Below are 24,713 nucleotides of genomic sequence, written 5' to 3' on the forward strand. Positions count from 1 at the left end.
GGTTCTTCTGGCCTTGATAAACTTCAAGTCCCTCCAGCTTAACAAGGTGGTGGAGGTGGACTCTGACAACACCACAGCCCTGGCTTACATCTTCAAGCAGGGAGGGACTCTTTCGTGGAAGTTGTTCTAGATCGCAAGGGACCTCCTCATCTGGTCAAAAGATCGAAAGCTCACGCTGGTAACGAGGTTCATTCAGGGCGGTATGAATGTCATGGCAGATCGCCTCGGCCGGAAGGGTCAGGTCATCCCCACAGAGTGGACCCTTCACAAGAGTGTTTGCAGCAGACTTTGGGCCCTGTGGGGTCAGCCAACCTTAGATCTGTTCGCTACCTCGATAACCTAGAGACTCCTGTTGTATTGTTCTCCGATTCCAGACCCAGCAGCAGTTCACGTGGATGCTTTTCTGCTGGATTGGTCCCATCTCGACCTGTATGCATTCCCGCCGTTTTAGATTGTCAACAGGGTACTTCAGAAGTTCTCCTCTCGCAAAGGGACACGGCTGACGTGGATTGGCTCCGCTCTGGCCCGCGAGAGAATGGTTCATAGAGGTACTGCAATGGCTGGTCGACATTCCCAGGACTCTTCCTCTAGGAGTGAACCTTCTACGTCAACCTCACGTAAAGAAGGTACACCCAAACCTCCACGCTCTTCGTCTGACTGCCTTCAGACTTTCGAAAGACTCTCAAGAGCTAGGGGCTTTTCGAAGGAGGCAGCCAGAGCGTTTGCCAGAGCAAGGAGAACATCCACTCTCAGAATCTATCAGTCTCAAGGGGAAGTCTTCCGTAGCTGGTACAAGACCAATGCAGTTTCCTCAACCAGTACCACTGTAACCCAGATTGCTGACTTCCTGTTACATCTAAGGAAAGTAAGATCCCTTTCAGCTCCTACGATCAAGGGTTACAGAAGTATGTTGGCAGCGGTTTTCCGCCACAGAGGCTTGGATCTTTCCACCAACAAAGATCTACAGGACCTCCCTAGGTCTTTTGAGACCTCAAAGGAACGTCGGTTGTCCACTCCAGGCTGGAATCTAGACGTGGTCCTAAGGTTCCTTATGTCATCAAGATTTGAACCTCTCCAATCAGCCTCTTTTTAGGACCTCACATTAAAAACTCTTTTCCTCGTGTGCTTGACAACAGCTAAAAGAGTAAGTGAGATCCACGCCTTCAGCAGGATCATTGCTTTCACATCTGAAACGGCTACATGTTCCTTGCAGCTTGGTTTTTGCTAAACGAGCTTCCTTCACGTCCTTGGCCTAAGTCGTTCGAGATCCCAAGCCTGTCCAACTTGGTGGGGAATGAACTGGAGAGAGTACTTTGCCCAGTTAGAGCTCTTAGGTACTATCTAAAAAGGTCTTAACCTTTACGAGGACAATCAGAAGCCTTATGGTGTGCTATCAAGAAACCTTCTTTCCCAAGTTCTAAGAACTCAGTTTCTTACTATTCAGGCTTCTGATTAGGGAAGCACATTCTCATCTGAAGGAAGAAGACCTTGCTTTGCTGAAGGTAAGGACACATGAAGTGGGAGCTGTGGCTACTTCAGTGGCCTTCAAACAGAACCATTCTCTGCAGAGTGTTATGGATGCAACCTATTGGAGAAGCAAGTCAGTGTTCGCATCATTCTATCTCAAAGATGTCCAGTCTCTTTACGAGTACTGCTACACCCTGGGACCATTCGTAGCAACGAATGCAGTAGTAGGCGAGGGCTCAGCCACTACATTCCCATAATCCCATAACCTTTTAACCTTTCTCTTGAATACTTTTTATGGGTTGTACGGTCGGCTAAGAAGCCTTCCACATCCTTGTTGATTTGGCGGGTGGTCAATTCTTTCTTGAGAAGCGCCGAGGTTAAAGGTTGTGATGAGGTCCTTTAGTATGGGTTGCAGCCCTTGATACTTCAGCACCTTAGAGTTGTTCAGCCTCCTAAGAGGAACGCTGCGCTCAGTAAGGAAGACGAACTTATTTAAGGCAGAGTAATGGCTCAAGTCGACTTCCTTACCAGGTACTTGTAATTTCATTGTTATTTTGAATAACTGATAATATGAAATACGGGATACTTAGCTTCTTGATATACATGTACACTGGTTTTCACCCACCTCCCTGGGTGTGAATCAGCTACATGATTATCGGGTAAGTTTAATATTGAAAAATGTTATTTTCATTAGTAAAATAAATTTTTGAATATACTTACCCGATAATCATGATTTAATTGACCCACCCTTCCTCCCCATAGAACCAGTGGACCGAGGAAAAATTGAAGTGGTGTCAACAAGAAGTACTGCAGTTCCTGGCCACAGGTGGCGCTTGTGAGTACACCCCCCTCTTGTATAGCGATCGCTGGCGTATCCCTTCCGTAGAATTCTGTCGGGCAACGGAGTTGACAGCTACATGATTATCGGGTAAGTATATTCAAAAATTTATTTTACTAATGAAAATAACATTTTACAAAAATATCCCCTTTTTAGCGAAGTCTTCCTTCACAGGCTGTTACTCGACCACTCATCACAGAGTTAACCCTTTTACCCCCAAGCTATTTGGAACTTTCCAACCCTTAACCCCTAGGGCGTTTTCTTTTTCAAGCACATTTTGCAATATATATTTGTTTTAAATTGCTCTAACAGCCTTAATTTTCATCATAGAGAGGTCAGATTGGTCTCATTCTTTTGGAAAATGCCTGAAGTTTCTTATAAAATTCTAAAAAATATGCAAAAATATGAAAATGGCAGTTTTTTGCAAGGACATACCGGTACGTCCATGGGGTTAAAGGGATCGGTTTTGTGAAACGTACCAGTATATCCATTGGGGGTAAAATGGTTAAACATATCCCCGTCTTTTAAGTTCTCATTTCTGCCTCTTTCGTTCGTGTGGTATGATCCTCCAAGGGCTCCCTAAGTCTTGCCATTTTGCAATTCAGGAATTGTCAGCTAATCATGAAAGTATCTAGAAAAACAGACAAAAGTTATTAACCCTTTTACCCCCGGGCTATTTGGAAATTTCCAACCCTTAACCCCCAAGGGGTTATTTTTATCCCATCACATTTTGCAGTATACTTTTTTTAAATTGCTCTAACAGGCTTAATTTTTGTCATAGAGAGGTCAGGTTGGTCTCATTTTCTTGGAAAATGCCTGAATTTTCTCAAAAAATTATCAAAAATATGAAAAAAAAAATTTTTATAGCATTTTTTTTGCAAGGACGTACCGGTACGTCCATGGGGGTAAAGGGATGGCTTTTGTGAAACGTACCAGTACGTCCTTTGGGGGTAAAAGGGTTAAAGTCAAGCATTATCCAGTTGAATGTACTAAATTAGTACAGCAGTTCCTCGACTCACAAACTTAATAGGTTCTAAGAAGCTCTATGTACAATAAGCCTAATTGTCCTTGGGTAGGTCTAACCTGAATCCCGTGCTTATGATTCCCAACTACAGAAGTCAAGAAACAGTCGGGTTTCATATGAAATAAATATAAAGCTATTACAAATGTTGTTCTGCTTACTGTATTCTTCTTCCCAGCTGGTTCCCATTTTTATATGGGGTCGCCGTTGCGGATAAGCCGTTTCCATCTTTTTCTAGTCTGCGCTTCTGCCTCATCAATCCCCCTCTCCTGTAAGTCTCCTCTCACACAGTCCCTCCATCTCTTTCTTGGTCTCCCTCTTCTTCTTCTTCTTCCTTGAACCTCCATCTCCATGTCTCCCAACGTGGTCCTCATCTCTCCTCATCAGGTGTCCATACCATCTCAGCCTCCCTTGCTGCACTTTCTTCGATATTTCCACCACCTTTGTCGACCCCCTTATGTAGTCATTTTTTATCCGATCCTCTCTTGTCACCCCAGACATCCTCCTAAGCATTCTCATTTCTGCCACATCCATCTTCTTCTCCTCTGTCTTCCTCATGTTCTGCTTACTGTATTAAATTATGTAATATTGTTTTATTACAGTGTTTATGTATCTTTATATTATCTTTATTATTTTCAGTTGGGTTTTTGTTTGTATATCTGAATGTTTGAAAGTTGGTGACCTTCTGTATCCATTGACTTGATGGTTTTCAAGGAAGAAGAATAATTTTCTTCCAAAGAAAACTCAAGAAATAGAATTAATGAGTAACTGTTTATTCCCTGCTGATTAAAAAGAAAAGGAAAGGAAAAAAAAAAGTGCTGATGACATTAGTGTTTGATTTAGAGTATATATTTTTTTTAATCTTTTTTTTTCAATATTAAACTTAGCCGGTGATCATATAAGCTGTCAGCTCTGCTGACCGACAGAAAAACCTAAGGACAAAATACGCCAGCGATCGCTATACAGGTGGGGGTGTACATCAACAGCGCCATCTGTCGAGCAGGTACTCAAGTACTCCATGTAAACACAGAACCAATTTTCTCTCTGTCGTGCCACCGGCAAGACCTACTAAATACGCTGTTGCTTACTGGATTGGTTTTCACAGATTTTGGTGAAGTACACATTTCTAGTTATTAGCTTTCGCTTTGCAGAGGTTATCTTCAATACTTCCTTGCATTCTTTGATTGAATTTTGGATTATTTGTTGACGACTTGGATAGATTTTGAATTCCCCTTTGACTAATTCAAGATGGCTGACCCTTCTCAAGTCCCTAAATACAGAAAGTGTAGTGCTAGGGACTGTTCAAGGCGTCTTCCGAAGGCCTCTATCGATCCGCACACCATTTGTTCCAATTGTCGGGGTAAAACCTGTCAATTGGAAGATCGATGTGAGGAATGCGTTGGGCTTTCGGAATTCGATTTTCTCGAATTCCTGAAATATTCACGTAGGCTAGAGAGAGATAGAGTCAGGAGAAGTTCATCTCGCTCCGTTGATTTTTCCTCTCCCCATGCCCCACAACCTATTCCTTCCCCTGTAGTGGTTGCTCCTGATCCCCCTTCTAGCACTCAACAACCTTCGATGGCAGATATGATGCGTGCCATCCAGGCTCTGGGTGAGAGAGTCGAGTCATTGGCGAGTGACCGTAACCAACTCATGGCAGACGTCAAGGAGTTGAAGGGTAAGAGTGCAGTGGGTAGTGACAAAGTGAGTGGTAGTGTTGTGGAAAGTGTTAGTGTTGCGCTTGAGTGTGCGTCTGTTCGTGCCTGTCGTCCTCCCAGTCCGGGACCTCTTGCAAGCTCCCAAGCCCAGGGGAGAAGCAATGTCGTACGACCAAAGGGTTCGACAGGCTTTAATCAGCGGACAGACGTTCCCTCCGTGGTTTCGGACGTATCTTGCCAAGATCGCCCCACCCACAAGAAGACGAGAGAGCCCATTTATTCCTCGTCTGCGGAAGAGGTTTCTCGGAAGAAACAATGGACCAAGGTCTCACGACTTCTCAAACGCAAGGTCCCTTCCGCGCAAGTCCAACGGCCCAGTTGTAGCCACTGGGTCAGTTCGGACTCGCTGCAGTCTTCCGATGACTGCACACCTCCTAAGAGAGGCAAAGCGGTACCGCAACAGGCAGTAACACCGTCTGTTGCCGCACCTGCTACTGTAGACCCTAAGTGGGCTTTGCTGCAGACCATGCAGACACAGTTAACATCTTTAATGCAGGACTTTCGTGCGGAGAAGGTTGACGCTGCACCCGTTAGTCTACAACCAACCACGGTTGTGCGTCCAGTTGACGCTGAGGCTACCTTCTCCCGCACTCCAGCTGTGAGAGTCCCGCCACCCATGCGCAGTGTACCCTGCCAGCCGCATGTTGACGTTCAGCGACGCACGGAACCCTCCGTTGACGTTCGCGAGTTACAACAACAACCTAAGTTGTTTTGTTTTGACGCGGTGCGTCAACCTCCGCAACCCACTGTGGTTACCACTACTCGCCCACAGCAGACTAGACAGTCAGGAGTAGACGCTTTGCGCCCCCGCGCAGCTATGGTTGTTGCCAGCTCACAGACTGGCCAACAGTTCCATGACGTTGCGTCCAGTGCAGTCACGCATGCACCCGTGCTGCCGGACTCAGCTTACCAGCCAATTCCTACTCCTTTGCCGCTTCCTCCTCAGCATTCAGACGATGGACTCTCTGATGATGACGACGCTGCACACCTTGACGACCCGCACACGGACATCGATGAACCCAAGACCACGCCTCCCTCCTTGGACTTTAGGAAAGTTCTTGCACTGTTCAAGGATATGTATCCTGATCAGTTTGTTTCTGCAGCCCCACGCTCTCCTCCTTCTGAGTTCGCTTTAGGCACGCAGTCATTCGCGCCTGCCTTTACGAAGCTCGTCCTCGCCCGCTCGTCCAAGAGAGCCTTAAGAGTGTTGGGAGATTGGATGCAGTCCAAAAAGCACCTTGGGAAGACAGCATTCTTGTTTCCCCCTGCGAAACTCGCTTCCAGATCGAGCGTCTGGTATGCCACGGGAGAAGTTCTCGGCTTGGGAGTTCCTGCCTCTGCCCAGGGCGACTTCTCAAGTCTAGTAGACTCTCCCCGCAGGCTGGCCATGAGACGCTCCAAGATTTGTTGGACTCCTTCAGATTTAGACCATCTGATGAAAGGAGTGTTCAGAGCCTTCGAAGTGTTTAACTTTTTGGATTGGTGTTTGGGAGCGTTGAGCAGGAAGACCTCCCCTTCTGACAAGGAAACTCCCATGCTCATTATGTCCTGCATGGACAAGGCCATACGGGACGGTTCCAGTGAGCTTGCGGCTTCGTTCGTTTCCGGGGTCCTCAAGAAACGGGAAAACCTTTGCTCCTTCTTGTCAGTTGGAGTAACACAATGTCAGAGATCGGAGCTTATGTTTGCTCCTCTCTCGAAGTGCCTTTTCCCAGAGGAGTTGATCAAGGAGATTGCTGCCTCCTTGATTCAAAAAGACACGCATGACCTGGTTGCGTCATCTGCCCGCAAAGCCACCCCTTTGCCTACCGTGTCTAGACCCAGGATGGATACTCCAGCGTCAAGATTTATTCCGCCCTTTCGTGGCAGAGCCTCCAGCAGAGGAGGTACTCGTGCCGAAGGGAAACGTGGGAGTAAGAAGAAAGGTACCAAGTCCTTTAGAGGCAGAGTCTGACTGCCACCTTCTTCAGACAGCAGTGGGAGCCAGACTCAAGAACTACTGGCAGTCCTGGGAGAACAGGGGCGCAGATGCACAATCTGTGAAGTTGCTCAGAGAAGGGTATAAGATCCCATTCTTGCGCAAGCCCCCTCTAGCAACGACTCCCATCGACCTCTCTCCCAGGTACAGAGAGGAGGACAAGAGACTAGCTTTGAAGCAAGAGGTGTCTCTCTTACTAGAAAAGGGAGCGGTAGTCAAAGTCCTGGACCATCAATCCCCGGGCTTCTACAACCGTCTCTTCTTAGTGGTAAAGAAGACAGGAGGGTGGAGACCGGTGCTAGACGTCAGTGCTCTGAATGTCTTTGTCACAAAGCAGACGTTCGCCATGGAGACGACAAAGTCTGTTCTAGCAGCGGTCAGGAAGGAAGACTGGATGGTCTCTTTAGACCTCAAGGACGCTTACTTTCACGTCCCCATCCACCCAGATTCCCAACCTTTTCTAAGGTTCGTTTACGGGAAGGTTGTCTACCAATTTCAAGCCCTGTGCTTTGGCCTAAGCACGGCGCCTCTTGTCTTTACGAAACTGATGAGGAATATTGCCAAATTCCTGCATTTAGCAGACATCAGAGCCTCCCTCTATTTGGACGACTGGCTTCCAAGAGCTTCGTCCAGTCGTCGCTGTCTGGAGAATCTAAAGTGGACTCTAGATCTGACCAAGGAATTGGGTCTCCTGGTCAATATGGAAAAGTCCCAACTGGTCCCATCCCAAACTATAGTGTAACTAGGGATGGAGATTCACAGTGAAGCTTTTCGGGCTTTTCCGTCGGCCCCCAGAATAAGTCAAGCCCAAGGATGCATCCAGAACATGCTAAAGAAGGGCCGATGTTCAGTCGGACAGTGGATGAGTCTGATAGGGACGCTTTCATCACTGGACCAGTTCATTGCGTTAGGGAGACTGCACCTCCGTCCCCTTCAATTTCACCTAGCTGTTCACTGGAGAAAGGACAAGACGCTAGAAGCGGTCTCGATCCCCATTTCCGAGAAGATGAAGTCATCACTGATTTGGTGGAAGGACAACATCAACCTCAGAGAGGGTCTGCCCCTGGCTGTTCAGACCCCCAACCACGTTCTCTTCTCGGACGCATCGGACACGGGCTGGGGTGCGACATTGGACGGTCGGGAATGCTCGGGCACTTGGAACTCGGAGCAAAGAACATTACATATCAACTGCAAGGAGCTACTGGCAGTTCATCTGGCCTTGAAAAGCTTCAAGTCCCTCCTTCTAGGCAAGGTGGTGGAGGTGAACTCCGACAACACCACGGCCTTGGCGTACATCTCCAAGCAAGGAGGGACCCATTCTATGACGTTGTACGAGATCGCAAGGGACCTCCTCACCTGGTCAAGAGATCTAAACCTGTCTCTAGTAACGAGGTTCATTCAAGGCAACATGAATGTCATGGCGGACCGCCTCAGTCGGAAGGGTCAAATCATCCCAACAGAATGGACCCTTCACAAGAATGTGTGCAAGAGACTATGGGCCACATGGGGCCAACCTACCATAGATCTCTTTGCAACCTCGATGACCAAGAGGCTCCCAAATTATTGCTCGCCAATCCCGGACCCAGCAGCAGTTCATATAGATGCTTTTTTACTGGATTGGTCCCATCTAGACCTTTATGCATTCCCCCCGTTCAAGATTGTCAACAAGGTACTGCAGAAGTTCGCCTCTCACGAAGGGACAAGGTTGACGTTGGTTGCTCCCCTCTGGCCCGCGAGAGAATGGTTCACCGAGGTACTGCAATGGCTGGTGAACGTTCCCAGAACTCTTCCACTAAGAGTGGACCTTCTACGTCAGCCACACGTAAAGAAGGTACACCCAAGCCTCCACGCTCTTCGTCTGACTGCCTTCAGACTATCGAAAGACTCTCGAGAGCTAGAGGCTTTTCGAAGGAGGCAGTCAGGGCGATTGCTAGAGCAAGGAGGACATCCACTCTTAGAGTCTACCAGTCGAAGTGGGAAGTCTTCCGAAGCTGGTGCAAGTCGGTATCAGTATCCTCAACCAGTACCTCTGTAACTCAAATAGCTGACTTCCTTTTATACCTGAGGAAGGTAAGATCTCTTTCAGCTCCCACGATCAAGGGTTACAGAAGCATGTTGGCAGCAGTCTTCCGTCACAGAGGCTTAGATCTTTCCAACAACAAAGATCTACAGGACCTCCTTAAGTCTTTTGAGACCTCGAAGGAGCGTCGTTTGGCCACACCAGGTTGGAATTTAGACGTGGTACTAAGATTCCTTATGTCAGAAAGGTTCGAGCCACTACAATCAGCCTCCTTTAAAGATCTCACTTTAAAGACTCTTTTCCTCGTCTGCTTAGCAACAGCTAAAAGAGTCAGTGAGATACACGCCTTCAGCAGGAACATCGGATTTTCATCTGAAACGGCTACATGTTCTTTACAGCTTGGTTTTCTAGCCAAAAACGAACTACCTTCTCGTCCTTGGCCGTAATCGTTCGATATTCCAAGCCTTTCTAATTTGGTTGGAAATGAACTAGAAAGAGTCTTATGCCCTGTTAGAGCTCTTAAGTTCTATTTAAGACGAACTAAACCTTTACGAGGACAGTCAGAAGCTTTATGGTGTGCTATTAAGAAACCTTCTTTACCTATGTCAAAGAATGCAGTTTCCTATTATATCAGACTGTTGATACGAGAAGCTCATTCCCATCTGAATGAGGAAGACCATGCTTTGCTGAAGGTATGGACACATGAAGTTAGAGCTGTCGCAACTTCAGTGGCCTTCAAACAAAACAGATCTCTGCAGAGTATAATGGACGCAACCTATTGGAGAAGCAAGTCAGTGTTCGCGTCTTTTTATCTTAAAGATGTCCAGTCTCTTTACGAGAACTGCTACACCCTGGGACCATTCGTAGCAGCGAGTGCAGTAGTGGGTGAGTGCTCAACCACTACATTCCCCTAATTCTATAACCTTTTTTAATCTTTCTCTTGAAATGTTTTTTATTGTTGTTTTTGGGTTGTCCGGAAGGCTAAGAAGCCTTTCGCATCCTGTTGATTTGGCGGGTGGTCAAATTCTTTTCTTGGGAAGCGCCTAGATTAGAGGTTTTGATGAGGTCCTTTAGTATGGGTTGCAACCCTTGATACTTCAGCTCCTAGGAGTCGCTCAGCATCCTATGAGGATCGCGAGGCTCAGTAAGGAAGACGTACTTAAAAAGGCAGAGTAATTGTTCAAGTCGACTTCCTTACCAGGTACTTATTTATTTTATGTTTGTTATTTTGAATAACTGCTAAAATGAAATACAAAATACTTAGCTCATAATAATGTAAACATGTAATGCTGGTCTCTACCCACCCCCCTGGGTGTGAATCAGCTTATATGATCACCGGCTAAGTTTAATATTGAAAAATGTTATTTTTATTAATAAAATAAATTTTTGAATATACTTACCCGGTGATCATATATTAAAGGACCCTCCCTTCCTCCCCAATAGAGACCCAGTGGACCGAGGAGAAAATTGGTTCTGTGTTTACATGGAGTACTTGAGTACCTGCTCGACAGATGGCGCTGTTGATGTACACCCCCACCTGTATAGCGATCGCTGGCGTATTTTGTCCTTAGGTTTTTCTGTCGGGCAGCAGAGCTGACAGCTTATATGATCACCGGGTAAGTATATTCAAAAATTTATTTTATTAATAAAAATAACATTTTACCGTACTGTATTCCTCTTTTAACAGTTGTGTAACTGTTTTTTAAGCTTATATTTTACTGTACTGTATTCTTCTCTTAACAGTTGTGTAACTGTTTTTTAAGCTTATATTTTACTGTACTGTATTCCTCTCTTAACAGTTGTCTAACTTTTTTAAGCTTATATTTTACTGTACTGTATTCCTCTTTTAACAGTTGTGTAACTTTTTTAAGCTTATATTTTACTATACTGTATCCCTCTTTTTAACAGTCTTGTAATTTTCAGATTTGTCGTGGGTATGGAATGACTAGAGAGAGTATAACAATCTCGGCATTGCAGCAATGGAGGCGGAAGTGTTGGCGCTCAAGTGGAACAATCACCAGAGCATCTTTTACCACATAATATGTGGACTGCGCACCAAGGTGGGTGAAAGCGTATTCATTTACACCGTCATATTAGGCCTTATTATGTCTATATTTGTCGCAAGTTATTGAAGGCCTCTGCCGATGGATCTTTTCTTGAAATTACAATTGGATATCTCCCCTATATAATAAAGAGCAAGTGTAGGGCTATGTAGCCTATATAAGTACAGTATATAATTCTTTAATGTCATGTTCAGGACAATAGATGGTAGTCATACTCTGGTGAAAGGTGGTACCCTGAGAGCTACATTTGGAAACCGCACTCTCCCACAAATTGCTGAACTAGCGGCTTGTTGTTAGGAAACTGGGAGTGGGTTGGTAAGGGCTGAATAAGAAGAGGCTACAGTAGGTAGAACAGACGAAAACTAAGTCGAGAGAGTAGTGTAGCAGGGCAGGGAGGTAATGCACCTTATTGAGCCCACTATAAGTGATATTTCCCTTGGTGTTTGTTATATCAACAAATTGGGGTCTTTTCTTCACAAATCTTGTTGTTCCAAATGATCAGGATATCTGACGAGTTTAGTTTATGAAAGAGTTTGTCATTGTGTTTGTCAAAGTACTTCACTGTATTTTCCAAATAAGGGTTCACAGTATTGCATCAGATTATATGCTATTATTTCTGTTGTAGTTTATTTATTTCCTTTTCATATTGGGCTATTTTATCCTTTGTTCCAACACTAAATGCAAACCCTTTCGCTCTGTATTTGAGAATGTACATTCATCAAAGCTGGAAGACTAGCCATAAGACTTTTAGCGAGGTGTAAATACTGTACCCCACTGCTAGTTGGGGGGGGGGGGTTATGGGATAGTACCAGCTACCCTACTCACACATACTTGTGATCTAGCATCATTATTACTTTTGGCTTAGTGGTGAGTGGACATTCATCTCTCTCTACCACCCATCCTTCTTTTAGTTTATTATTTTTGCAAGTGTGAGTGTTGCTGTTTCGGAAGTGGCGCAGTGCCGGGTTCTCCTCGAGGGTGGAGAAACCTTTTCTTACAATCTCTTCCCCTTCGATGCAGGACAATCCATAGGCTGGAGGGCTCCCCCGCTTCCCCTAGTGAATTGACATAGTCTTCCTCCGTAGGGGAGTCATTCTTCGTGTGGATGCTCCTTCACCCTATGAAGTAGATCTTGCTCGCACCCTGCAAGTTCGACGGCAGGAAGGCCGCTTGCCGCCGTCCCAGAGCTCGACTTCGGTCTTGCTCCTCTATGCTGACGACGCACTCCCTCATTCTGCGATGGAAGCCAGGGAAGTGAGCGCAAAGTCTGAAGCATGTTACTGCGTCCTTGGGGACACCTTTCCTGTTTGTGGGTTAGGTTTTCTTCAGTGCTAACGACATCGCACACCCTCGTTCGGCTAATGCAGCCGGCGTAAGGAATGCAAAGTCGAATGCAAAGTCGAAAGTGTGTTCGTGCGCCCCTTTAGAGTCGCCTTCCCCATTTGTGGGTTAGGTTTTCTCCCGAGTACATTTTCTTAAGCGCTGACGATGACGCACTCCTTCGTTCTGTGATGGCAGCTGGTGGAGGGAGTGTTAAGTCTGATGCTTGTTCCTGCTACTCATAGTGCACATCTTTCCTGCATGCAGGTTCGGTCTTCCCCTGAGTAGTCTTCGCCAGACGAGGATACCTAGAGGTCATGACGTTAGGAGAATAAGTACGTCCCTAGTGTTTAAGAAGAACTACTCTGTGACACAGCTCTACAATTGGGAGTGTGGAATTGTCAAGTGACCTACACTACCCACTACTTGCAAGATGTGACCCACAGGAACGTGGAAACTTTCTCCATTGGCTCTGTGGTGGCTACAGAACAAATGGTTTACAGTAAACAACTCAGGCTCCTTGATGGACAAGTAGCAGATGGTGGCAGGGCAGAGGTTACCTGGGATAAAGTCTGGGATGAATGAGGAGAATGACTGGCTCTTTCTTTCTTTCATTTTCCACTCACTTGGAGAGCAGCATCTACAGTACTCTGCAAGCTGGCCTCCTCTGCATACAGGTAAAACCATTTCCCTTGTGTTACCTGGTATAGAAATATATACTTGTTGCATCCCCATAACCTTTGGCGAGATGGGATTGGGTGACGTCTACGGTTGGCTCAAATATTACTACGTTTCTGAGAATTCTTACCTAGACTAGTCACACTGCTAGTATCACACAATCACACAGGTTGCTCAGGCTGCTAAAGCGTGCTGTTGCACTTAGGATTTAGCGAGATGACAGAGTTTTCTTTCTTATATGTGGGGAGCACGAAAGGGGGAAAACCTCTGGTTAAAAGTCGGCCAGTTGGTTAGGACCTCCCCCACCTTATGGGTGAGTCCTCCCTAATAAAGAGCGAAAAGGTTTGTATTTAGCGTTGGAATAAATGACATTTAAAGCAATTTGTATTTTTCCTAATGACACAAACCTTAGGTCCTTATACAAATTTGGCCCGCCATCACCCGCCCCCCTGGTAAGTCCTGCCTGGAAGTAATAGTGACGATAGGACACAGGTGTGTGTGTGTGTGTGTGTGAGAGCAGGATAGATAGTACTATGCCCCCTCCCCCGCTAATTAGCGGTGAGGTAGTTACACCTCGCTAAAAGTCTTATGGCTAGTTTTCTAACTTCGTCGGAAATATATTCCCTAATAAAGAGTTCAAGGTTTGTATCGTTAGGAAAAATACAAATGACTTTAAATTTGTCTCGGAGCCCTGGGGGCTTATAGCATCCTGCTATTCCAATTAGGATTATAGCTTAGCTAGTAGTAATAATGGTGATAATAATGATAATAATGTGTTGTAATTGACATATGTGTAACACAGCATTGATCTTGTTTCAGAAAACAAAATTCATAGTAGAAATACTTACCCTATGCTTAAATGTATGGAATTATCACTTGTTCGATGTTGATTCCCAGAATCTCTTGTCGTTTCTAATAATTTTCATGTTATATAATTATAATGCTACAGATAATTTCAATTCCTTCTTCTTCCACAGAGCAATTACACGGACGTCACTTTGGCATGCGAGGGCAAGTTTTACCCTGTCCATAAACTGGTACTTTCCACGTGCAGTGAATACTTCAGCGAGATATTCGACCGCACCCCCTGTAAAAATCCTGTGGTGGTTTTGAAAGACATACAGTGTAAGGATCTAGAGTTTTTGCTGGATTATATGTACATTGGTGAAGTGAATGTCAGGCAAAATGAACTGTCCTCGCTTCTCAAAGCGGCCGAGTGCCTGAAGGTGAAGGGGTTGGCTGTGCGGGAGGACGATCAGACGCAGACGGACAGTCCGAAACGCCACGGCTCGCGCGAAAAGCGCGACGTGAGCAGTCCTCCGACCAAGAGGCGAAGAGCCGAGGAATACAGAAGCAAGCCCCCGGACACCGGCGACTTCGGCCAAGAAAATTCTAACGACGGAGCTCAAATAGAAGAAAGTAACCATAGTAGTGACTTGCAAATCTTTTCAGCGGAACAGCATGGAGAGACGTCCCTGCCTCACAGCACTGGGGATCAGGTAAGAGTTATATTAGAACTTCTTCTTTGGCCAAGTCCTATTTCATATGGGGTCGCTGTTTTGAATGAGCCTTTACCATCTATTTCTATCTTGCGCCCTTGTATTGTATTTGTGCAGTAATTTGTAATTTTTACAAGCTAATTTGATATTTTATATTCTTTTGCTACCCACCTTCAATACAAGTGGCCGCGGGGGCATAAAACAATTAGAATAGCGCCAACGTTATCCCTGCGTGTCGTAAGAGGCGACTAAAAGGGACGGGACGAGGGGGCTGGGAACCCCCTCTCCTGTATAGAAAATCCTGTGAGACAGCAACAAAGAGATGGAGCTGGGGGGAGAGTGACTGCTCCCCGCACTCTAGTTTTGGGGTGTTTGAATGTGCGTGGATGTAGTACGATAGAGAGTAAAAGATGTGAGATTGGAAGTATGTTTAGAAGTAGAAGGATGGATGTATTGGCCTTGTGTGAGACAAAGATGAAAGGAAAGGGTGAAATGATGTTTGGTGAAATGTCTGGTAGAGTGTCTGGGATTGAAAGGGGAAGAGCGAGAGAGGGTGTGTCTTTATTGTTGAGTGAATGGATGACAGGTAAAGTAGTGGAATGGAAGGAGATATCATCTAGGTTAATGTGGGTAAGGGTTAGGTTGGGTAGGGAATGTTGGGCGTTTGTCAGTGCGTATGGGCCAGGTAGTGAGAAAAGTGAAGAAGAGCGGAATGAGTTCTGGAATGAATTAACTAGGTGTGTAGAAGGACTGGGTAGAAGGAATTATGTAGTTGTTATGGGTGACTTAAATGCTAGAGTGGGTGCTGGAGAGGTAGAAGGTGTCATTGGGAAATATGGCGTACCAGGTGAAAATGAGAGTGGTGAGAGACTGGTAGATATGTGTGTTGAACAAGAGATGGTAATAAGTGCTAGCTTTTTTAAAAAGAAAGATGAAAATAAGTATACATGGGTAAGAGTGGCAAATGGAAGAGTAGTAGAAAGGGCATTAATGGATTATGTGTTGATAACGAAAAGAATGTTTGGAAGATTGAAAGACGTGCACGTGTTTAGGGGTATGGCTAACGGTATGTCTGATCATTTTTTGGTGGAAGGAAAATTAGTTGTAGCAAAAGAGTGGGGGAATAGAGTAGGTGGATGTAAAAGGGAGCTAGTGAGGGTTGAAGAGCTAATAAAACCGGGGGTAAAAAGTAAATATCAGGAAAGGTTGAAAATGGCATATGACGAGGTGAGAGTAAGAGAAACTGGTAATTTAGAGGAGGAGTGGAAGTTAGCAAAAGAAAATTTTGTTGGGATTGCAAGTGATGTATGTGGCAAGAAGGTTGTTGGAGGCAGCATGAGGAAGGGCAGTGAATGGTGGAATGAAGGAGTGAAGGTAAAAGTGGAAGAGAAAAAGAGGGCTTTTGAAGAATGGCTGCAGAGTAATAGTATAGAGAAGTATGAAAAATATAGAGAGCAAAAGGTGGAAGTAAAGCGCAAGGTACGTGAGGCAAAGAGGGCAGCTGACCTGAGGTGGGGTCAGGGACTGGGTCAGTCATATGAAGAGAATAAGAAGTAGTTTTGGAAAGAAGTGAAGAGAGTAAGGAAGGCCGGCGCAAGAATTGAAGAAACAGTGAAAGATGGAAATGGAAGGTTGTTAAAAGGAGAGGAGGCAAGGAAAGGGTGGGCGGAATATTTTGAAAGTTTGCTGAATGTTGAGGATGATAGGGAGGCAGATATAATTGCGGTTCCAGGTGTTGAGGTGCCAGTGATGGGAGATGAGAATGAGAGAGAGATTACAATAGAGGAAGTGAGGAGAGCACTAGATGAAACGAGAGTAGGAAAAGCATCGGGTATGGATGGTGTGAAAGCTGAGATGTTGAAGGAAGGGGGTGTGACTGTACTTGAATGGTTGGTGAGATTGTTTAATGTGTGTTTTGTGTTGTCAATGGTACCAGTAGATTGGGTCTGTGCTTGTATTGTACCACTATATAAGGGTAAGGGAGATGTGCATGAGTGTTGTAATTCAAGAGGTATTAGTTTGTTGAGTGTAGTTGGAAAAGTGTATGGTAGAATACTGATTAATAGGATTAAGGATAAAACAGAGAATGCAATCTTGGAAGTACAGGGTGGTTTTAGAAGAGGTAGGGGTTGTATGAATCAGATTTTTACAGTTAGGCAGATATGCGAGAAATATTTAGCAAAAGGTAAGGAGGTGTATGTTGCGTTTATGGATCTGGAGAAAGCATATGATAGAGTTGATAGGGAAGCAATGTGGAATGTGATGAGGTTATATGGAGTTGGTGGAAGGTTGTTGCAAGCAGTGAAAAGTTTCTACACAGGTAGTAAAGCATGTGTTAGAATAGGAAATGAGGTGAGCGATTGGTTTCCGGTGAGAGTGGGGCTGAGACAGGGATGTGTGATGTCGCCGTGGTTGTTTAACTTGTATGTTGATGGAGTGGTGAGAGAGGTGAATGCCAGAGTGCTTGGACGAGGATTAAAACTGGTAGGCGAGAATGATCATGAATGGGAGGTAAATCAGTTGTTGTTTGCGGATGATACTGTACTGGTAGCTGACACAGAAGAGAAGCTTGACCGACTAGTGACAGAATTTGGAAGGGTGTGTGAGAGAAGGAAGTTGAGAGTTAATGTGGGTAAGAGTAAGGTTATGATATGTACGAGAAGGGAAGGTGGTGCAAGGTTGAATGTCATGTTGAATGGAGAGTTACTTGAGGAGGTGGAGCAGTTTAAGTACTTGGGGTCTGTTGTTGCAGCAAATGGTGGAGTGGAAGCAGATGTACGTCAGAGAGTGAATGAAGGTTGCAAAGTGTTGGGGGCAGTTAAGGGAGTAGTAAAAAATAGAGGATTGGGCATGAATGTAAAGAGAGTTCTATATGAGAAAGTGATTGTACCAACTGTGATGTATGGATCGGAGTTGTGGGGAATGAAAGTGATGGAGAGACAGAAATTGAATGTGTTTGAGATGAAGTGTCTGAGGAGTATGGCTGGTGTATCTCGAGTAGATAGGGTTAGGAACGAAGTGGTGAGGGTGAGAACGGGTGTAAGAAATGAGTTAGCGGCTAGAGTGGATATGAATGTGTTGAGGTGGTTTGGCCATGTGGAGAGAATGGAAAATGGCTGTCTGCTAAAGAAGGTGATGAATGCAAGAGTTGATGGGAGAAGTACAAGAGGAAGGCCAAGGTTTGGGTGGATGGATGGTGTGAAGAAAGCTCTGGGTGATAGGAGGATAGATGTGAGAGAGGCAAGAGAGCGTGCTAGAAATAGGAATGAATGGCAAGCGATTGTGACGCAGTTCCGGTAGGCCCTGCTGCTTCCTCCGGTGCCTTAGATGACCGCGGAGGTATCAGCAGTAGGGGACTCAGCAGTATGAAGCTTCATCTGTGGTGGAAATGTGGGAGGTTGGGCTGTGGCACCCTAGCAGTACCAGCTGAACTCGGCTGGGTCCCTGGTTAGGCTGGAGGAACGTAGAGAGTAGAGGTCCCCTTTTTTGTTTTGTTTCTTGTTGTTGTCGGCTACCCCCCAAAATTGGGGGAAGTGCCTTTGGTATATGTATGTATGTATGTACCTTCATCGGTATGTCTAATTAAAGGTTTTAAATCACTAGTTTTCCATACTTAATTTATGCAAAGATTTTGTCAAGAATAGGCCAATTTCTCTGTCACCTTATGTGAAAGCAGGACATTGTACGTCATGTGAAGATATTGGTAAGCGAATAGAAAGTCCTTTTCATTTTAAAAGTACAGTATTTAAATTTTAGATAATTGTGTACTGTATTGTCAAGGGAGTAAGCTAATTAGTAGTAGTAGTAGTAGTAGTAGTAGTAGTAGTTCATTATTGCACAATTTGGGTTTCAGGATAGATACTGTACAGTAATTTAAGACCTGAAATATTTATGATTAAACCCTTTTTGTATCTACGGATCCTTCATTTACTTCACGATTATCAAAGCTTTCATTACTGTGTCTCATAATTTGAATTCAATATTTGCCTTTCTTGAATTGGAGAAAAATAATTTGTGGCAACTGCATTGTATGTCAGACTGCAGGTAAATAAAGTGTTATAGACTTTGGACTTCGTATGGTTAAGTTACCAACCTCTATATATCCAAAATTTTTGCAGGATCCCATTGGAGAGGCAGAGAACGAGGTGCATTCGGTGAGTTCGTTGGCAGAGATTAAGATCGAGCAGGATCTTGGTTATGAGGGCAATGGAAATTTCAAGCATAATCAGTCGTCGGTTCATACCAATTATGATAGCGACCAGTATTTGACGGAGGACGAGAACAGAATACCAAAGGTTAGTAAGTGAAAGAGGATCTTAACCAGATCAAGTGTTTTATGTTTTTGATCTGCAAGGGCAGGTGCAAAGGATTCTACCGCGAGAGAGTTATTGGGTTCTATGACTGGCCAGGCATTAGTACATTGATTCCTTCTCTAGTTATGGCTTGTTTTTCCTTTGCCTACACATACACCGAATAGTCTGGCCTATTCTTTATTCATTTTCCTCTCCTTGTACACCTGACAACAATAATATAACCAAAACAAATTCTTCTTCACTCAAGGGGTTAACTACTGCACTGTAATGGTTCAGTGGCTACTTTTCTCTGGTAAGGGGAGAAGAGGGACTTTAAGTATGGTAAGCAGCTCTTCTAAGAGAAGGTCACTCCAAAATCAAACCATTGTTTTCTAATTTTGGGTAGTGCCATAGCTTGTCTATGATGGTCTTCCACTGTCTTGGGTTGACTTCTCCTGCTTGATGGTACACTCAGGCATATTATTTTGTCTGTTACTTTATTTCCTTATCTCATTGGGCTAGTTTCCCTGTTAGTCACTTCTTGTAGTAGTTTTTACCGCTTGTAAGATTATTCTTTCTTTTAATGATTATCATAACTTGGAGACTTTCTTAAAATCTTGCATTGAAGATAGTACAAGTTCTATTTGATAATGCTTTGCTTGTGACTATATGCATCTTGAATACAATCTACGGTGTGCCACAAAAGGAACCGAAGATAGTACAAGTTCTATTTGATAATGCCTTGCTTGTGACTATATGCATCTTGAATACAATCTACGGTGTGCCACAAAAGGAACCGAAGATAGTACAAGTTCTATTTGATAATGCTTTGCTTGTAACTATATGTATCTTGAATACAATCTACGGTGTGCCACAAAAGGAACCGAAGATAGTACAAGTTCTATTTGATAATGCTTTGCTTGTGACTGTACAGTATGTTTTAATTTCTAGATTTGTTTCTGTGTAGATTTTGTGTTTTACATTTGTTTGCATATTTTTATTTTTGCCATGTAATTTTTTCTTTGAAACATTCTTTTATATGTAATATGTGTAAATACTCTTGTGTGTGTGTAGCTGTCGTAGCCAATGTCATTGTAATTTCAGGGAATGGGGAGCCAATATATGGCAACAGTACCATCCTGCATCTGCATTTGTTGTTGTTGTTGATATATTTACATGTTGTATAACTCCCTTCATATGTGGGTTTTTTCCCTCAGTAATTTATTCTTATTATTTTATACACTTCTGTAGTTTTATATACAATGAGATAAATAGAGATGGGGCTACATGGCTGACATTAAGAACACTTGAAAGGGTATGTGGGGACAAAGTTTGAAAACCCCTGCTCTTGTGCATTGTCCTGCTTACTAGGGCATTATCACCATCCCTTGCCTCAGTCATTCATGAGTGACCTTTAACCCTTAAGTATAGTCGAGGTTTCATGGTAGAAAAGCTACCAGTGTAATTTAGATCTCGTATGCATTTAGACATCTCCGGACGTCTTTTTAATAAAATGATTTGGAAATTCTGTTCGCAGCAAGTCAAGGGTTACTTTGCCTCACAGGTTGAAAACTCCGAGGGGGACGAAGTCCTAGACGACAGCGTGATGGGAGTGAACTTTAACGAACTGCTACAGTCCTCTCTCAAAACCGACGAGTTCGGAGAACCCCATTCCTCGGTGCACCCTCAAGTAAGCTGTCATTTTATCGATTTTTCTTCTTAAAATGTCAACCCTTTTACCCCCAAAGGACATACTGGTACGTTTCACAAAACTCATCCCTTTACCCCCATGGACGTACCGGTACGTCCTTGCAAAAAACTGCGATTTAAATTTTTTTTTTGGATATTTTTAATAAGTTTTTGGGAAACTTCAGGCATTTTCCAAGAGAATGAGACCAACGTGACCTCTCTATGACAAAAATTAAGGCTGTTAGAGCAATTTAAAAAATATATACTGCAAAATGTGCTTGAAAAAAAATAACCCCTGGGGGTTAAGGGTTGGAAATATTCCAATAGCCCGGGGGTAAAAGGGTTAAGACAATTTTTGCATTTAAGGTGTAACTGAGAATGACTATTTATTTATATTCATTTGATGGGAATCCTTTTAGAGACAAAATGTATGTGTGTTGAGCTACAAACATTGGGCTATTAATAGGGTTTAGCGATTTGCGAGCATTCCTTGTCTTGTTTTGCAAGGCTCTGTGTGTTTCTAATTGGTTTGGGTGCTACTGTACAATTATGTACAGCACTCTACTGTACAAGTATGTATAGTACTCTACTGTGCAAGTATATACAGCACTCAACTATACTCTACTTTACAAATATGTACTGTACTTTACTTCATTTTTCAGTGAAGAACCTCGAGAGATTTTTAATTACATTATGATTTTTGTAACGGAGACAATGCCGTAATTGCATACAAAGAAAACTTTTTTTTTCTTTTTTAAGTATCCAGAGCAGTTTATGAATGATAATAGTCTGTCTTTAAATTAAAATACTTTTGCTCTCTTCAAAGATATTTCAATGTATTTAGTTTTTTGTCCCTTGAGGTTGCAGTAACCATTTCAAAACACAGTAGAAGGTTTATGTCTATCTCCAAGGCTGGATTGAATTTGAATAGTTGTTATCATGATAAGATTGTTGTACATTTCTTTAAATCTGTGAGATTATTGTAGTATTGTAACAATTTGACATGATTATATAGGGACCAGAGTTCTCGTGCTTGTGGGTACACTCTGACGTACTATTCTATTTAATTTCTCTTCCTCTTGTTTTGTTAAGTTTTTATAGTTTATATGGGAAATATTTATTTTATTGTTGTTACTGTTCTTCAGATATTTTATTTTTTCTTTCTCCTTTCCGCATGGCTATTTTCCCTGTTGGGGCCCCTGGGCTTATAGTATCCTGCTTTTCCAACTAGGGTTGTAGCATAGTAATTAATAATAGTAATAATTCTATCATTATAATTTTAATCTCTTTAATAACTGGTATGAACTTTACGGGAAATTGGTTTAAGTGCTTTCCTTTAAGTAAAATTTTTATTTGATCTACATTTATATTTGGAAAATTGAAGCCAAATTGTATTAATTTAGTGAGCGTATACAGTGTGTAGGTTACTATTGTAAGGGGTCATCTATGTTGTTTCAAGGCTCGATTTCCAAACATGAAATAAGAAGACAAAACTATGTATATTCGAAGTCTGTGGTCATTATCAAGGATGATCATGCAAGTCTTTATTACTAAATTTCACTTAATGAATGGAAGATTTGTTTTAGAAGTTTCTGTGCTTTTAACCCTTTTGCCCCCAAGCTATTTGGAACTTTTCAACCCTTAACCCCCAGGGTTTTTTTTTTTAAGCACATTTTGCAATATATATTTTTTAAATGGCTGTAACAGCCTTAATTTTCGTCATAGAGAGGTCAGGTTGGTCTCATTCTTTTGGAAAAGGCCTGAAGTTTCTCATAAAGTTATCAAAAATATGCCAAAAAAATTTAAATAGCATTTTTTTTGCAAGGACATACCAGTATGTCCATGGGGGTAAAGGGATGAGTTTTGTGAAATGTACCAGTACGTCCATTGTGGGTAAAAGGGTTAAGAAATCTCAAAGAAAATAAAAATATTTCAGGTTTAAACATTTTTAAGAGAGTAAATGTAAGTTAAGTAAAATGAACTTAGGAATCAAAAAATGTGTTAATTAAACATAGCAAAAGTGCAACATGTAAACTACAGGTTTTTGTGCAAGTGACACATGAACAAGAAATGTCATGATTTTTACCTTTTGCAGGTAAATTTAGAACAACAGTGGGACGGAAATGCCGTCGGGAGAGGCCTGCCGTCCCATGCTTTGTCCTCCCCGGTAGGCGCTCACAACCCTCTCACACATCATCAGCAACAAAAGGTGAGCTTCCTTTCCTTTGCCCTCGTTCTAGATCGTGAGTGGATGAGTTTATCAAGGTATAAAAGGTTATCAAGATGTAAATACGATAAAGAAATATTGTATCCCATTTTAGGGCCAGTTTTATCAATGTACAAAGCACGGACTCTGCGTTTATAAGAGAGAGCTTTTTGTTCAGGCACTGTTAAAACTTGACACAGCACCTCCAATGCTGAAAACTGTCTGCTATGGGTGACAGAGTCATTGCTTTCACATCACCGCATAGACAAAAGAACCAACGCTACAGCTATGGACAATTATACTTACACATCAAGAGGCCGCTTTTGTTAGGGGCTATCCATATTAGATTAAGCTCTCTAATTAAAAAAGCTGATCCTTTCTCCATCTCAACCCACATAAAATTTGCTTTTTCATTAGCATTTTTTGTTGATGTGCAATTTTGTGGACATCCAGTGTTCATTACATAGTCCATCCATATAGCAAAGTACTTCCCCCAAATTTTGGGGGGTAGCTGACATCAAACGAATAAAAAAAGGGGGGGAACCTTTCCTCTCTACGCTTCTCCCAGCCTGACGAGGGACTAAACTAAGTTCGGCTGGTACTGCTAGGGTGCCACAGCCCACCCTCCCCCATTATCCACCACAGATGAAGATTCACGATGCTGAATCCCCTACTGCTGCTACCTCCGCTGTCATTACATAGTACCTGAATAAATCCAATCAGTATAACATTCATGTGTGGTGCTTGGGTGATTTGGGACTCCTACAAGGGGAACTTATAGAGAAGGCCCAATTCAGTCAGGTCCTACAGCAGAAGCATGGTACAGGGATCGGTGTTCCTTGGAGTCATCTTTTATGATTTAAGAGTCAGACTTATTAGATTTTCTTCTAATCTATACAAACCTGTAGCAATACCTTGACAGTGGATATTTATCCTCGATGGTGTACAAGTCTACTCGCTTAAAGCTCTGTTACTAATCGTTGGAGACCCCAAAGTACATTAACCCCCAAAAATGATTTTTGATGAATGAAAAAACTTTTTAGGGATGTGCTGTATGGTGTTCAGGACCCTACCTCCTCCTTAGGCTCATGCATGAGAACAGGACATTGAATACTAACTTGAAAATGATAGATAGTGGCTGGACACAAGTTGATGCGCTTGTAGAATTGTCCCCAACTGTATCTTTGGTTCATCCATGCTGTGATGACGTAGTAATGACGTCTTTCTTAGCAGACGATTTTTAGTATTTGAGGTGCTGTGTCGAGTTCAAAAAGTGCCTGAACCCAGTCTCGTATACACATACACTGACACTAGGTAAGGGAAAATATTTCTTGTGTATTTTTGTCGTATTGCATTCCCTGTTCTAGCCTTTCACAGGAAAGTCTTTGGAGAAAAAATAGCACCTCCTCAGATATTGATTTACCTTAGTCGAGACTCTTTTTTTCTTATGGAGGATGCCAGGGAACTCTAAATCAATCAGTCAATCAATCTTATGGAGGCAAGTTGAACGCATTACCAGGTCAATGTAGAAAACCTGATAATGTACTGTGAATAAACAAAGTGAACGTCTTATGAACTTTTAGCTGCTTACACAATTGGGAGCCACATTTTCTAGCATATATAATTATAGATAAGTTATGTAAAAATTTTAGGACAGTCTCACACAAGTCCTCTTGCCCTCTGCCTCTTTACCTCCTAGGGAACTTGTTATGAATTCTTTCTCCATCTTGTCAGTGACAATTGTGTCGAACAAAACTACAATGTTTTCGTTATGCACTTGTGTAACTAAACATAAGGAAGAATATCCTCTTATGATTAAAAGTTTCATTTATCAAGAATTATCATCTAGAAACAGTCCAATATTTATATATTTTTTATAAATAATCTGCAGTCCTTTATTTCAAACCATATTGGAGATGGGTTT

General features: G+C 43.0%; 1 protein-coding gene across 3 annotated transcripts in view; it reads left to right on the top strand.

The window, feature by feature from the left end:
• LOC137637563 (protein tramtrack, beta isoform-like) overlaps nt 1-24,713 on the top strand; it is a 62,319-nt gene that overhangs the window by 6,901 nt on the left and 30,705 nt on the right. For 2 of the 3 annotated variants that reach the window (XM_068369719.1, XM_068369717.1), the window contains exons 2-6: nt 10,966-11,102; nt 14,081-14,602; nt 18,721-18,897; nt 20,432-20,584; nt 22,679-22,792. In XM_068369719.1, the coding sequence (XP_068225820.1) occupies nt 11,022-11,102; nt 14,081-14,602; nt 18,721-18,897; nt 20,432-20,584; nt 22,679-22,792 (1,047 nt within the window). In that variant the 5' untranslated portion in view covers nt 10,966-11,021. The remainder of the gene's footprint in view (nt 1-10,965; nt 11,103-14,080; nt 14,603-18,720; nt 18,898-20,431; nt 20,585-22,678; nt 22,793-24,713) is intronic. The other variant, XM_068369718.1, reaches the window with a different exon arrangement.

Source organism: Palaemon carinicauda, unplaced genomic scaffold, assembly GCF_036898095.1.
Source record: "Palaemon carinicauda isolate YSFRI2023 unplaced genomic scaffold, ASM3689809v2 scaffold849, whole genome shotgun sequence".
NCBI classification, from domain to species: domain Eukaryota; kingdom Metazoa; phylum Arthropoda; class Malacostraca; order Decapoda; family Palaemonidae; genus Palaemon; species Palaemon carinicauda.